Source organism: Tyto alba, unplaced genomic scaffold (genome assembly GCF_018691265.1).
Source record: "Tyto alba isolate M040663 unplaced genomic scaffold, T.alba_DEE_v4.0 Super-Scaffold_48, whole genome shotgun sequence".
NCBI lineage: Eukaryota > Metazoa > Chordata > Aves > Strigiformes > Tytonidae > Tyto > Tyto alba.
The window spans coordinates 91,931-106,301 of record NW_024881324.1 but is presented as its reverse complement, the minus strand read 5'-3'; the positions used below and the strand labels follow the sequence as shown (position 1 = coordinate 106,301).

The 14,371-nt window shown below is 42.4% G+C and overlaps 1 protein-coding gene across 1 annotated transcript; it reads right to left on the bottom strand.

Moving 5' to 3' along the window:
- Positions 1-1,580: 1,580 nt before the first annotated feature.
- Positions 1,581-12,679, bottom strand: LOC122154796 (E3 ubiquitin-protein ligase RBBP6-like). Its single transcript, XM_042806635.1, has 10 exons — positions 12,611-12,679; positions 10,164-10,252; positions 9,948-10,044; positions 9,343-9,482; positions 8,264-8,436; positions 7,461-7,564; positions 6,496-6,844; positions 6,345-6,402; positions 2,204-2,344; positions 1,581-1,704 (listed from the first exon to the last, which is right to left on the bottom strand). The coding sequence occupies exons 1-10, from the start codon at positions 12,677-12,679 to the stop codon at positions 1,581-1,583; spliced, it is 1,344 nt and encodes a 447-aa protein (XP_042662569.1).
- Between the last annotated feature and the right edge of the window lie 1,692 nt (positions 12,680-14,371).

Here is a 14,371-nt window from a genome sequence, read left to right as displayed (position 1 = left end):
AGGTTTTATGTCAGCTTGGATAATAATCCATAAAGAAGTCAATTAAATGCTTTCTCCTGCCAGTGTCCACCAAGACTGCTAGAGAATCAAGAAGAAGCTCTTCCCTTCAACGCCCACCCACCACCCCACTCCTGAAAAAATACTCGTTCACTGTTCACCCTTAATCCTTTGTTCTTCAAAGCTGTATGGCAGCAATGTTATGATGAAGTCATAAAAAGCTTACTTTGGAGCTGAAGGAGGAAAAAGCCATAGAGGCCTTTCAAGACTCATTACAAAGATTGAGAAACCTTAAAACATGGAGAAGGAATATACTTGCTGTATCCTGAGTTTGTCAGCCACCTTCTGCTCTTTCTTCACCAAAGACGCCGATTTTCTTAGGTTTATGCCTTTAATAACTATCGTCTATTTTTATTTTTACCTTTCAAGCCTTTTTCCTTAGTTTCTTGAGCTTTTTGATGCATCCAAGAAAGAAAACAAATGTAAAAGGGAGCTGTCTACTGGACTGAGCAATCAAGTTATCTTCCAGTGACCTGTCATGGCTTGTAATATACAACACATCTAATTAAAGACATACCGAATCAGGTTTCTTTCTATCACATGTTGTTTATTGTTTGAAGTCATGTCTTAATATTTGTATTAAACGTAACAACAAAAAACCCAAGACTTGTATTAGGAAGATTAAAGCCATTATAAACTCAAATCAAACTAGAACCAAAACAGCACTGACCAAGTGCTATCTAATTACAGCAACTCCCCAAGTCAGAATTAACCAACATGTTGGACTACCCAAACCACTACGTGAATACATAATCAGTGCTTAAGAATTCACAAATAAGAAATCTAGAGAGCAAGCTGCCCATTTAATTATATGTTCCAAATAAGATTTTGGTCTGAGGGCAGTAAGCTTATTTGAACATCTATTAGCCCAGCTGAGTTACTCGAAAGTCACGTTTGCAGTCATTACCACTTCTTCTTAATGTGACTGTTACAGGGCAGATATTTTCCTGAGATTGCTCTTTCTCTCCTCACAAAAAAAAATAAGTTTTAAGCATAACTCTGCTCTGGAAAGGTTGGCAGCTGTAGCTAGATACCGAGAAAAGAGAAATGATGCTGTGTGCTTCTCTTCAAAATAAAGAGCATGCACAAGTTCAAAAATGCCTGACAAGAGATCATATGAAGATGAATTAAGAACATAAAGGAATTAAAGTTGTCTACTCCTCCACTTTTTTCACAGGAGGTTCCTGTCAAGGAGATTTTTCATGATCGGTGTCCACCTGCTCTTGGGAACTGGAGCTGGAGTTACTATGTTGTCTTTCTTGGGAGGAACGGCCACTTCTACTTTCTCCTCTGTCACTTCAGTTTTTGGGTTTGGCTTATTCTTCTCTTTTGGCTTATTCTTCTCTTTTTTTCTCCTTTTCAGAGGTTGGTCTGAAAGCAACAGCATCTGCTTCCATAACTTATCTCTCACAGGGGTGGCATCATCTCTGCTTGGGAACAGAGAGTTCGTTTTAACATCTGCTGCTGTAACTGGTTCCCTTGGTTTTCTCCCACCTCCCATACCACTCAGGACTGGGAAATCCTTAATTCTCCTCCTGTTGTCCTCTCTTCTGGTAATTTTTATGTTTCTTTCCTCTGTCATCTTCCAGTGGCTTTTCCACCGTCTTCTCTTTGGATTTTGTAGCGTCTTCGATGCCATCGCCCTCTCTTCCAGAAGGTTTTTCAGCGTAATTTCCGGCTCTATGATGATTTTGGTAGTTCTGCCCACCAGAATAATTCTCCCTACATTCCTGAGAATTTGGTGAGTCCTCCCATCTCGTTCCAGGTGGACCAAACCTAGCTGGAGAAAAGCCCTCTCTGTTTACTGGAGGTCAAGTTTGAGTGTCAACAGCACAGCCCTTGTAAAATTTTTCCCTATAGTTCCTTTCCCATTCTCTGCATCAGTCCTTTGTCAAATGGATCGCTAAAGCCAACAGATCTGCCATAAGAAGCTTTCATATCATATGGTGGAACTCTGTATGTCTGTTAAAATGCTCCCTCTCTCCTTCTAAGTTTAGGGGGAGGCTGGCCTTTAAATACTGGAGACCTTGACCGTGAATGGGACCTTCTGGATGTGGGTGATCTTGACCTTGACCCTTGATCATAACCACGTGGCCTTGACCTAGAACGATGGTTGTGCCTCTTCCCTTTGCCTCTTCCTGGGTACGGTGGCGATCGCGAGTAGGAACGAGAACGGGAACGACGAAATGATCGAGAGTAGGAGCGAGTGCGGGAAGAACCCGATCTTGCCTCGGAGTAGCTATGCAAACTTCTACTGTAAGATGAAGCACTGCAGGGAAACTTGGACCTTAAGAAAGACACAACACAGTAAAAATAAATGAAATGAACTCAAAAGAGTATCTCTCCCCAATTTTTTCCCTCCCAAATTTGGTTTGTTTTTTTTTTCTTCTCCCTATGCTCATGTCAAAGCTTCTTTCAGATGCTGACATAATGCTACTGCACACGGAAGAATTTGGCAACACGCAAAGGTTTCCACTTACAAGACAGAACTGCTGCTTCGTTAGTGTGAAAATATACAGGAAGGGCACATCTATTTCCACTTACTTCTATCACATGAACTACCAGAGCTATTGACTGATTTAAGGTGGTGTTACTGGCTTCTACTGCTACGTGTACACTTTTCACTACTCCGCAACCACCTGCGGTGCAAATCATTTTTGTTGCAGTAAGATGCAGAAAGAGCAAGTTTTAATGGCTACAGCACAGTAACAAATATCAAGAAAACACGATTTCACCTGAAGACAGTAAAGCTCCATTTTACAGTGCCAGCTTAGTCTGTTTAACTTCCCTACTTATTTATTTGGGACCTTGTACAGGATGCAAAGTACTTGTGCTGCAATCTTACATACAGGACTTCTAGACAGATGCCCTAGCAAATTTTTGCACGTAGCTGTAGCTCTAACCAAGGATAGTGCCCGTATTTCAAGAAAAGTCATATCTAAAAGCTGGTAAACACAGAATCTAGTAATATGCCATGAGGCCATTATTCAAGGAAAGATACTGACAGCAGTACTAAGAGAGAGCTATTCAGACTCCTGCCTGAGTGAATTCTGGGGATAAAAAACATCAGCTACCCTGAGCTTCTTCTTCACAAGTTTTTCTTTTGTTATTTTTTAAAGAGCCATTTCACGTTATTCCACATATGTTCATTGGCATCATGCCTCCTCTCAAAGTCCTTTACCAATTTAAGATTCCTCTACAAACCAGTGTGACCTTTCAGTTCCTAAGAAAAAAATTAAAATGTCAACAAATTACTAGTGAAAGCCACCAGCTGGCAGTCCAGGTTAAAATCTCTCCACGTATCCACATGAGGTAAACAAAAGTGGAAATGAAGACAATTTCTCTCCCATATCTCCTCCGAAGTGCTTTGTGGTAATGGTTACAATCAGAGCAGGGAGACACACAAAAATCCAGCAGCTGCACCTATTCAGTTTCTGGCCTCCTCACGGCTGTCAGGAGGTAAAGGACGTCACTGCAGAGAAGCTTTACCGAAAGACACACCTGCTCTGGAAGAACTGCTGCCAAATTATCGCTGTCGGTCAACTGTAATCTCTACCATATTGGAGCTACTAACCTACGTATGGAACTCCTATCACTGCTAATCCCTTGAATCACCCAGTCCACCTAACGAGAGAGAGGTGGAGTGGATCTCCTCCTGATTCTTCTAGCCAATCTGCTGCTCCATTACAGACAGGGAAGGCAGTTACCTGGAAAATTAACGCCTATGCTCCTTTTGAATCTTTTTATATTCCATCAGTTCCTTTGCAGAATGATTTGTAAATTCATAGAGTTTGGACTTTTTCTTTTCCCTGTTAAAAGAAGTTTCACCTTTATTCCAATTATAATTTGACCTTTTTTACCAAAAGACACCAAGAAACAAAACATGGCCAATATGAGAAAATGCATACTGCATGCAAATGCAAAAGGTGGACATCCTATGTAAGCAAAAGCAGTTTAGAATTCCTACAAGGCTTAGAGAAAGTTTTAGAATTACATTTGTCTTGTTTTAGTTTTGCACATTTGCCATCTGCAACGAGAAAGTATATTGGAAGGAACACGATGCCATTTTTGCTCATGTCAGATGCAGTGTAACTGCAGTGCGATACGCTATCAAAATATAAACATGAAAACCAGCGCAACTTCATTGAGCCAAATGCCTACTCCACTTTAAGTCTCTGTTGTTCTCTGGAAAACTCCTCCCTAGGGAAGGGAGGCCGAGAGCAGCCTGGCTGGTGTCAGGAATCCCAGCAGGACCAGGGCAGTGACCGTCCCCCTGCACTCGGCCCCGGTGAGGCTGCACCTCCTATACTGGGTTCAGCTTTGGGCCCCTCACTGCCAGAAAGACATCGAGGTGCTGGAGCGTGTCCAGAGAAGGGCAATGAAGATGTGGAGGCTCTAGAGAACAAGTCTTGTGAGGAGTGGCTGAGGGAACTGGGGGTTGTTTAGCCTGGAGGAAAGGAGGCCGAGGGGAGACCTCATCACCCTCTACAACTACCTGAAAGGAGGTTGCAGTGAGATGAGTGTCAGTGTCTTTTCCCAGCTAACAAGGGATAGGACAAGAGGAAATGGCCTCAAGTTGCTCCAGGGGAGATTTGGATCCATATTAAGAAAAATTTTTTCAACGAAAGGGCTGTTGATCATTGGAGCAGGCTGCCCAGGGAAGTGGTGGAGTCACCATCCCTGGAGATATTTAAGAGACGTGTAGATGTGGTGCTTGGGGACGTGGTTTAGTGGTGGGCTTGGCAGTGTTGGGCTAACGGTTGGACTTGATGATCTTAAAGGCCTTTTCCAATCTCAGTGATTCTGTGATTCTGTAAAGGAGGCGCTCGTGTCGTTGGGGTGGGATTTGAACGAGCCGCTGGTGCTGCTGTTGTCACCCAAGCTGATGACATGTTTACAGGGGCTGGGGGATATCCTGGAGGGGGGACAGTGCACTCAGCAGAGTGTGGCTGACCAGGTGTGTACTGAGGAGGAAATGGTGGTGGTGGTGGTACCCGCGGTGGGAGAGGAGGTGCAGTGGGGTGGTGGAGGGTGCAAGGGAGGTGTAGGCACAGGCACAAAGACCGGTGTTGGTGCTGGTACTGTTGGGTTCTGAGTCCTTTGGCTATGTTCCCTGTGTGGCGTCCTCAGTCTGGACTTCTAAAGAAACCCCAAAACACCTATCACTGTTTGTTACACTCTGCTCTGATTTGAAAGGTGAAGGAACGAAGCAGGAGCATGGTGGCAAGCACTTCTTGTTCTCACCTTGAGCACTTTCCCTCCCTGCTTTCTGTTCATTTGAGACTACACTCACTTCTCGATCCTCATACTTCCTTCCACACCCTCACCCCCAGCAGCTCCCTCAGTCTTCTCTCCGTATACTCAGCTTTGCAACTGTGGATGGAGTCTGCCTGTGCTTAAAAGAGACTCCCATCTCCCACGAGCCAAGTGCCCACTGCTCCTCTGCCACTCCTTGATACACTTAATACTTCACACTTCTGATCTTCAACGTACTGCACAGGGATTAACTCATCTGCTCTCAAACTTCTAACCTCTTCCACACGTTTCCTGTGTTGTTGCCTCGTGATGATGTATTTGGCCTGTTCTTGTCCCTGACTTTTTATTTTCTTTCTTACTGAATTTGAGGTCTTAGACAATCTGTGAGATGGATCCTGGTTTTTGTTTTCACTGATCTTTACAATTTTATAAACACAGTGCACCCTTACAATCTCTCTACAACAAATACATACCAAAAGGAAGGAATAACTTGACATTGCAATAATGGATAAAAGAATCCTCTCTCTCCAGGTGAAACAGTTTGGCTATTTGAGATGACTAAACTGAAGACAGTCAAAATTGTCATAAAATAACAGCATTGCCTCCTCCAATAATTTGCTCTGTCAATATTAATTAGATTGCTAAAAAAATCTATTGGAGGCTGATTTCTATTGGGAAATCAATTTCTTCAGCCCTATTCAGCCAGCAATCAAAAGGCTGGCTTTCCATCCGATCTTTTAATTTTATTTAATTTTGATATGTAATTATGGTTTCCTCAAAAAGAGTTAATTTTTCAGAGTCCTCTTTGAGTCACGCACTGGAGTTTTATTTTAAATAACCTTAATGCAAGCACAGAACCCCTTTGTTAGGCCAAATGAAGCCATTTAAAAATTAATTACCACTTGTATTCTCCACAACTATCTGTGCATACTTATTTCATGATAATGCAGCTGTTTTATAACTTACGCATTACCACCTCATTTAACAGCTTACAATATGTATAATATGTTTCATTTCTGTAGAATACTTACATTTCCCAGCTTGGACTGGCACCTGCTGAGCGAATTCCACCGGCTCTCATTGGATGAACTTTTGGCGTGGGGAGAGGAAAAAGAAAAAAATCCCATTCACTTTATCTGAAGACAATTTTTTAGAAGAAATTCTAAAGTTGCAGTTACTTACCAGCTGTGGGTATTGATTGTCCTTGGGGGCCCAGAAGACTTGGTAATGCTGGCTGCTTGAGAACAGGAACCTGATAGCCCTGGTGAATAAATGCAAACAGTTGGAAAATAAGCTCCACCAAAGAATGAGAATCAACGCATATGTTGAAAGAAAACTTATGTTCTCTTCCAACAAAGTGCTGATTGTCAGAGGAAGATTTAGCAAGTTCAGAGGCCGTCACCAGAGCAGCAGGAGGTGTCGGAGCCATGAGCGCCGGCGGAGGTGGTGGCGGCTGCTGCTGCTGTTGCTGCTGAATCTGCTTACGGCGCCTTTTTGTGTAGCCAGTTCCATTTTTGAAGTTGTTCACAGCCTGAAGGCAGAAAAACATTTACAAGATGGTATTAGGAACCTCCAGGAGATATACAGACAAAAGCCTCCACAGAGTAAAATGACTCCTGTGTTCCCATAAATAGTATCAATCCTAAAATAAGCCAACATACAGATATAGTCAGATTAGACATAAGGCAGAAACTCTTCCCTGTGCGCTGGCCCAGGGTGCCCAGAGGAGCTGTGGCTGCCCCCTCCCTGGAAGGGTTCAAGGCCAGGTTGGACAGGGCTGGTGGAAGGGGTTGGGACTGGATGATCTTTAAAGGTCTCTTCCAGCCCAAAGCGATCTGTGCTGTATGAACACATCACATTAAACACTGATACTAATGACTGGTAACTCAGAGTATCTGTATTTAAAGTACTTCAGTGTTAACACCAAACTGAGGCAATCATGTTAAACAAAAATGTGACCTGAATTTGCCAGATTGTCTCTAAAGAGTTGTATGCTTCTGTAACAACAGATAATGTACTTGAGAAATAAATCTAGTTTTATTCAGTCAGCCTTGCTTAAGGAGATGTAAATTAGTATCTTCTTCCCTTTCAGATTTTTACAAACAGACTTTTCTTACAAACAGTTGATGTAAAAATCTTCCTGTTACCTGGCGTAGGCACTTGTTGGCAATTAAAGAATCAGGAGAAACATCTGTCTGGTGACATGTTGGGCATGTATGTTCCTCAGATTCCAGTAATGCTGTTCTAATACCTGTGAATAATTAGAATCATCAGAATAGTTCATGGGCAAACTAAGGAAATTTTGTTGGTTCTAATCGATTATAAAACACAGAAATGATTGATGGTGAATATGGTCTTGAATTGAGAGCCTGAATCTATAAATGTTCAGTAGTGTAAAAAATTGATAGTGCGCAGCAAAACACTATGCAGTTTTGACAGCTCACTCTTGTAATATTTGAAGATGTAGAGTAGGCTGTGTCTTGATGTTCTGACTAGTCTTTTTTCCACTATCTAGTACAGTGCGAAGTCACCAACCTCAGGGTTAATGAGTAAAGTGCATCTCAGTCATTAGTATGTTCAAGTCCTGAAGGCTTTAACCAGCTCTCCCATGGAGGAGAATGTGGATCACATGCTTAACTAGCCATTTGTTGCAGATCACAGGAAGTCACCCGAGGTGGCCATAGAGTTTTGCATGAGAGAAAAGGCTGTGGACAAGCTAAATGCATTTGATATCCAATACTGTAATCACCTGCACAAAAAAAAAAAAAAAAAAAAGAAGCTTTCTGCTTCTTTTTTTTCTTCATTTCTATGAGCAGGGTTCTTCCCCAATCAGGGTATAGTTAAGTATTAAATAGAGCTGTTAGCAAAGTTAATTTTGTTATCTCCTTTTTCTGCTTTCAGAAGATCAGATGTGGTGCTTTGAGCTAACAAACATGGGAGGAACACTTACATTCATCACAATAACTGTTTCCACAGCAGGGAATAACAGCGGCGTCAGTCAAGATATCTCTACAAATGAGACATATCAACTCCTCTGGAAGAGGATCACCGTCTGAGGAGGAAGAGGATGGCTCCTCTGGTAAGAAGGGAGGCTTCTCCTTCTTTCCTCTAGCATAAGCTTCCCTGGAGGGTGGGTGGGGAAGGAAAAAGAAAAAAGTTAAAGATGGATAAAGGAAAACTTCTCCAAGCTTTGGCTTTTATGAAAGGAGGATGATCGATGGAATTCTCACTCCACATTAGCCTTCACAACCACAGGCATTTAGTTTAAACTACTCTTCTAGAGTCACAACACTGGAAGAGGGAGGGGGGGAACAACCTTCCTTCTGCAGAACTTTCCCGTTTGTTGGATCATCTAAGAAATTAGATCAGACTGGAAAAATCATTTTTGACAGCTAGAAATCAGGTGACATGAATCCCACCTCTCCTTTGCCAGAGGGTGAATGTAAATTGCAGGCTCGGGGTAAAGTTAGTCTCTGAGTAATTATGTTTTATAAATGGAAGTCCGTGTCACAGCTTCTATGAAAGGAGATCCATGACAGAAAATCAGAAGTGCTTCCAAGTGCATTTTAAAACAGCCACTCTTGTCAGCACACAGGAGTATTCTCTTCATTTATAGCAACAGGAAATTGTCAGTCTGTTTCACACGTGGGCTTTGGTAAAAGCCAGAGGGGAAGGACATCTCAGTCCAACAGCTCTATGGTAAATTTTTCAAAAAGCTTTTGAAACGTAAACCAGAAGCAAAAGGAGCTTTCAAAGGGAACGACTCCACTGTAAACACTACTGAAATGCTTTGTAGGAGTACAGGTTCTGAGCATACCAGCAGCTTAACCGATTTCCAGGGACACAAACAGCAGGAGCGCCCTGTTTTAATATTAGAAAGTGTCACAGATTTCAAGGTTAAGATCCGATGACAGTGCTTCCTCCCCCGTAATTACAGACGATGGCCAACTTGGTTGCACTGTCACTCAGGCATTTACACACGGCTTCTCTCGTTCACTTTTTGGTCAGTCCCAGTAATTCCATACTTACGCATTAATAGTTGGTATCACATATTTTCCTGTCTTGGTCAGCATAGCACCCTTCGTATTGGGATCTTTCACCTCCACCATGAAACTCCTTGGAATTCCTGTGCTCTTTTTAATTCTGGGAACAGACTCAAATTTTTTGTCCTGATAAGAAAAGAGATACGGACATATCTCATCTTAAGACCCACACTTACAATGACATTTCATTGATTATTTTGAGCAGCAAAAGCCTCTAATCCTCCCCTTTAACTTAGCCTAAGGGTTGCTTGATGAATATAGCCAGGATGCTCCAAAGGCTTGAGCAGTGTTTTGAACTTTCTAACAGAAAAATTCCAGCAATATTGAAATATATAAAGATATGCATTCAAGTTCACAGCGGAAGATCTGTGGGCACATGTAATGTCTATGACGTAGAAAAAAAGAAAATTTCATGTTGACAATTCCATCTTTCCCTTGGATTTTGAAGGGCTTTGCACCATTGCCATATAACCTCTGTATTTCACCCCGAGAGGAACAATTGTCAAGATGAATATTCATGTATTTGTCACATAACTGCCGAGGCACAACAATTAAAAACAAAGTAACACCAGAAGTCCCCCACCATATTACCCCATTTGTTGGGCAGTTCTTTATATAGTGGCCAGGATTTCCGCAACGAAAACAAGTATATGATGGTGGAGGTAGACCCAAGGATTTCTTCATGTAACTAAAATTTTTTGGGGAAAAAAAAGAAAAAGGTATGCATGTGTCACTCTTGTTCAAACAAACATCTCTACAATTTTTCCATAGCCTTTAGAGAACAGATTTGACATTGTCAACACTTACTTGATTGGATCATACTGTCGGCAAGACTGTATCATCACAGCTTTTATCTTGTCTTCTTCGGAAGCGTTGGCTTCAGCCAGATTGGCAGTCTGTTTAACAGGCAGTTATTTGACACACACATTAGGAACACATCTAAGCCCGCACAGCTGAAGACAACACCACTCAGCTAATCCTGTAAAGAGCAGCACCAGCCTAGCTGAGGTTGCATGAATACAGCTGCTTATATAAAATATAGTTCTCCTGAAGGTGTTCTGGGGAGTCCTTATGCCATGACGGGGTGTTTATGTGCCTCTTAACCTACTTGAAAAGAGCATTCTTGGGCACTCAAAACCTTAGGCTCTGTTTGTACCTTACATAAAGTCTTGCGTAACCAGTCCAGTTTTCTTCCAAGTGGATTGAAGTTATGTGTAGAAAAAAAAATTATTATCCAGTAGTTTTAAACTGATTCTCAAGCTCCAGACTATTTGAAGGGGAAGGTCTTCACTGTACATTTAGTTGAGAGAGTTCTATGCAAGTATCATTATTTACATTTTCCAGCATTAAAGGGACACACAACTTAAGAGTTGGGGAAGATGTTGCTTGCTGAAATTTGGCTTCAGACACAGAAGCTTTAAAAGGAATCAAGCTTCTTATAATGCCTCAGGAAAAATTCTTTTCGGTAGAAATTTGACCGTCACGTGCTGTCGGCAGCCAAACGGCACGTCCCCTGCCTACTAACTTCTTCATATGAAGGGATTTAACTGCAGTCAGCACAACCTGCAGTTCTTCTCCAGTTGACTGTGTCTTTTTAACATGCAAATTGTAACAGAAACCTTACACAGAACGAGATCGTCACATTGTTGAAGCCAGCTGATTATTTTTTCAGTAGTGTTTGTTCAAATGTTTTTATTACACACTAGTGCAGACACAAGCAGGGCCTAAGGGAGCGACTGTAAATGATTTGGACCTTCAGGAACCTGTCACTCAGATCAACCACTGGTGTGTCTGTTTTTATATGCATTCATCCACAAAAGTAACCAGCTAGTTTCAACAGTTTATTAAATGGCCGTTTCATAGACACAGTTTTTTCTCATCTGTAACATAATCCAGGTTGACATCCATGAAATAACTTTCATTAACATTTACAGAAAACTTTACAGACACTCGACTGATTTGTTTGAACCCAAACCATTTACAAAACACGTCCCAAAATGACTAAGCATTACTAGGAATAGACCAAAATTCAAATAAAGCATTTCATACATAGTAATAATAATGCAGAAAACTTTTTTGCAACACGTTGCCTCCACGCTAAACCAGCCTGCACTGAAGAGGTTAGAATAAGTAACAGTTTTGAGCTGCTTTATGCCATGTTCCTGCATTTTTCTGAAACACTTAAATTTTCTCGAAAGCTTCAATGCGTACACCACTTTGACAGCATTTCACATTTTAGAGTAAAACTTCACATGAGTTTACAGAACCAAGGGTACGTTTAGGGACAGCACTAATGGAGACCAATTTCTTTTGGTGGCTACCTTCCAAACTAATTGGGTGTGTTTGTTTGTTTGTTTGTTTGTTTGTTTGTTTGTTTGTTTTTTTGTCTTCCCAAATATACACAATTTAATTCTGCATTGGGAGGGAGAGGAGATTTCTCTTTCTTGGTAATGAACTCCAGCCTTTATTTTCAGAAGAAAGAACTAGTTCCTCTGCATTGGGCCCTACCTTCTCTAATCCTTGTCACTTTAAAAACTAGTAATTTCCCTGGCTAGCACTCCTCCTTTTCACACAGTGCAATCACTAGTGCTTTCCCAGGCAAAGTTACACAGCGTTGAGCAAATAATGCAAGCAGTTCCATAGCAAAACATGGCTTTACAACAGCTTCAGAAAGTCACATCTGCTAATATGCCACACGTACACGTGGTATGTTCCTACAAACAATTAGGTACATTTACACAATTTCCACAGCCTGCATTCAAACAAATCAGATTGTGTTGTCCACTGTCTACATGAAACTGTGCAGCGTTCCACAAATGGATCTATACAGTGGCTAGAAATTAGAAAATAGCCATGCAGTTGTGCATGGTACAGGAACGCTTCTCTTTTGGCTGTTCACAACTTACAGCAAATTAAATTATTCTGTGAAAATTCTGTTAGTTTCCAGTGCAAAATTAAGGAAAAATCTGAGAAACAGCAAAACAGCTTCTGAAGTGTTGTGTTCTGAAGGTAATACTGCAACAGTACGTTGTGGCTGAGAAGTTACTCCCCTTCTATCTTCCCAAACTGGGAACTAATCTTTACAAGACAGTAACAAAATATGCACACATTTTAAAGTTAAAACAAGTACTGTAAATTATTAAAAATTAAGTTTTGTTCACATTACAACAGTTATCCAGCTACAGATCACAGTATAAGATTTAAAAATACAAAGCAAACACTTGTTATATTTTAAGTATTTGACAAGAATATACCTTAATAAGCTGCGCCAGAGAAATTGATGCAGAAGACTCATCAATCTGTTCGCAAAAAATCAAGCACATATTCAAGTTCTACCATCAAAATATTGCAATAGTTAACCTCTACTGTATCCTGAAAGTCTGAACTATATCCTCCGAGTGCCACTGAAAAAGGCATTTCCAACCTAGTGTGATGGTATTTGTTCAAAACAAAATCCAAACCTATGACAGCTTAAGAGTGCCTGTGTGGTTAATGAGAAGAAACAAAAACAACCAAACCCACTTGAGATCAACTTACTGCTCCAGAATATCTCAGAGAGGGACCCTTGTCAGATGCTCACAAGTGCTTAAAAGTTGAAGGGGGAAGCTGTCAGTTTTCGGCTAACAGGGAATTTTTAAAAAGTTATGCTTATCTGAGAGGGAAGCATCACTACGGGAAGCTTCTTTTCAGTGTAGTTTGTAAAGTAATCAGTTAATGTCTAATCGCGTATAAATGCACATGGTTATGCTTTTGCGAACAAAGTATCGTTGTCTGTCAAAATAGAGCACGGGCATATGAGCCCTGAACCATGAACTCTGCCCCTCCTGTCAAGGAGCTGAAAAATGCCAAACTCACCACACCCCACAAAACCCAGAGAAAAACACCAATCTGAACCATCAGCCATAAATGTAACCCACTACTTTGTCTAGAAAAAAACAAACTGCTCAAATTAGTGAAACAAAAGTTTTTACCATGACAAAGTGGACGATAAAAACTGAGAAAACTGGTTACTTGTATTATCTTAAACCACAGGACATAGTATCCAAATTAGTTTGGGAAGGGTGAGATTTTAATACTATTCTCCCTGTTGTCAGACCAAACCCAATTTTGAATGATGATGAAAACATGGATTCAGAGCACAGTCCTGTGGTTTTCTTCTCCACTGCGACCACACTCCTCCCTCCCAGCCACCCGTGGGAGCAGCTCGCAGGAATGAAGTCCCCAGGCCGCAGGTCAGTAATGGACTGCAGGGTTTATTGAGAACTAATACTGAAGTGCAGGTTTTCCACAAGGAATGGGGAACTCCTGTCTTTTTCCTTTTCCGGTCTATTGAATTCTATCATGCCACAGGCAGCAGTTAAGCCTACACTAGTAAAACATTCTCAGAAAGACCCTCGAACCAGTGCCTGTTATGTCTTCAGTTGTTCAAAAACATAGACTAAAATTTCACAATGTGACATGAACAGCTCCCACAGACCCCACTTCAGGGATGCCCCCCGAGCCCATGCAGCTCCTGGGGACGCTCTCCAGCCCCCGCTGTGCTCTCCGTCCTGGCGCAGAGGAGAAGCACTTGCCCGGGAGTGAAGCCAGTGAGGAGTCAGGACGGGGCCCCCCGTCCCCCCTGGGGGTCCCCTCTCCTCGGCCCCAGGCAGCCCCTTCCCCCCCTCCAAACTGGCCGCAGGCACGGCAGTGACAGAGGATTTGTGGCCTCCTCACTGGCATGAGCGAGCCTGGGCCTCAGCTTCCTCCTGCGTGGGCTGCTGCAAGGGCAGCTGGGGCCTCCCCCCGGGGAGCTCCCTATCCAGGCTAAATAATATTAATGAGCTGCGGGGGCATCCCAGGGCTGGTTTTGCCCAGAGCAGCCCCCAGCAGGGTGCAGGCACAGGGTGGGTGTCACCTGGGCTGTGGCTGAGCAGAGGCTGAGGGCGGCCATGGAGCGAGGGGGCCGGGGGGACCAGGACCCCATTGCCCGTGGAGGGGCTCACAGCTGGTCCCGGTCCCGGCCCCTGCGTGTG

Excerpts from the sequence above, each read along its gene's own strand:
- LOC122154796 (XM_042806635.1), bottom strand. The coding sequence starts at position 12,679 with ATGTGCTTGATTTTTTGCGAACAGATTGATGAGTCTTCTGCATCAATT. Across the intron at positions 10,045-10,163 it reads CGACAGTATGATCCAATCAA|TTACATGAAGAAATCCTTGG; the intron begins GTAAGTGTTGAC and ends AAAAAATTTTAG. Across the intron at positions 6,403-6,495 it reads ACAATCAATACCCACAGCTG|TTCATCCAATGAGAGCCGGT; the intron begins GTAAGTAACTGC and ends CCACGCCAAAAG.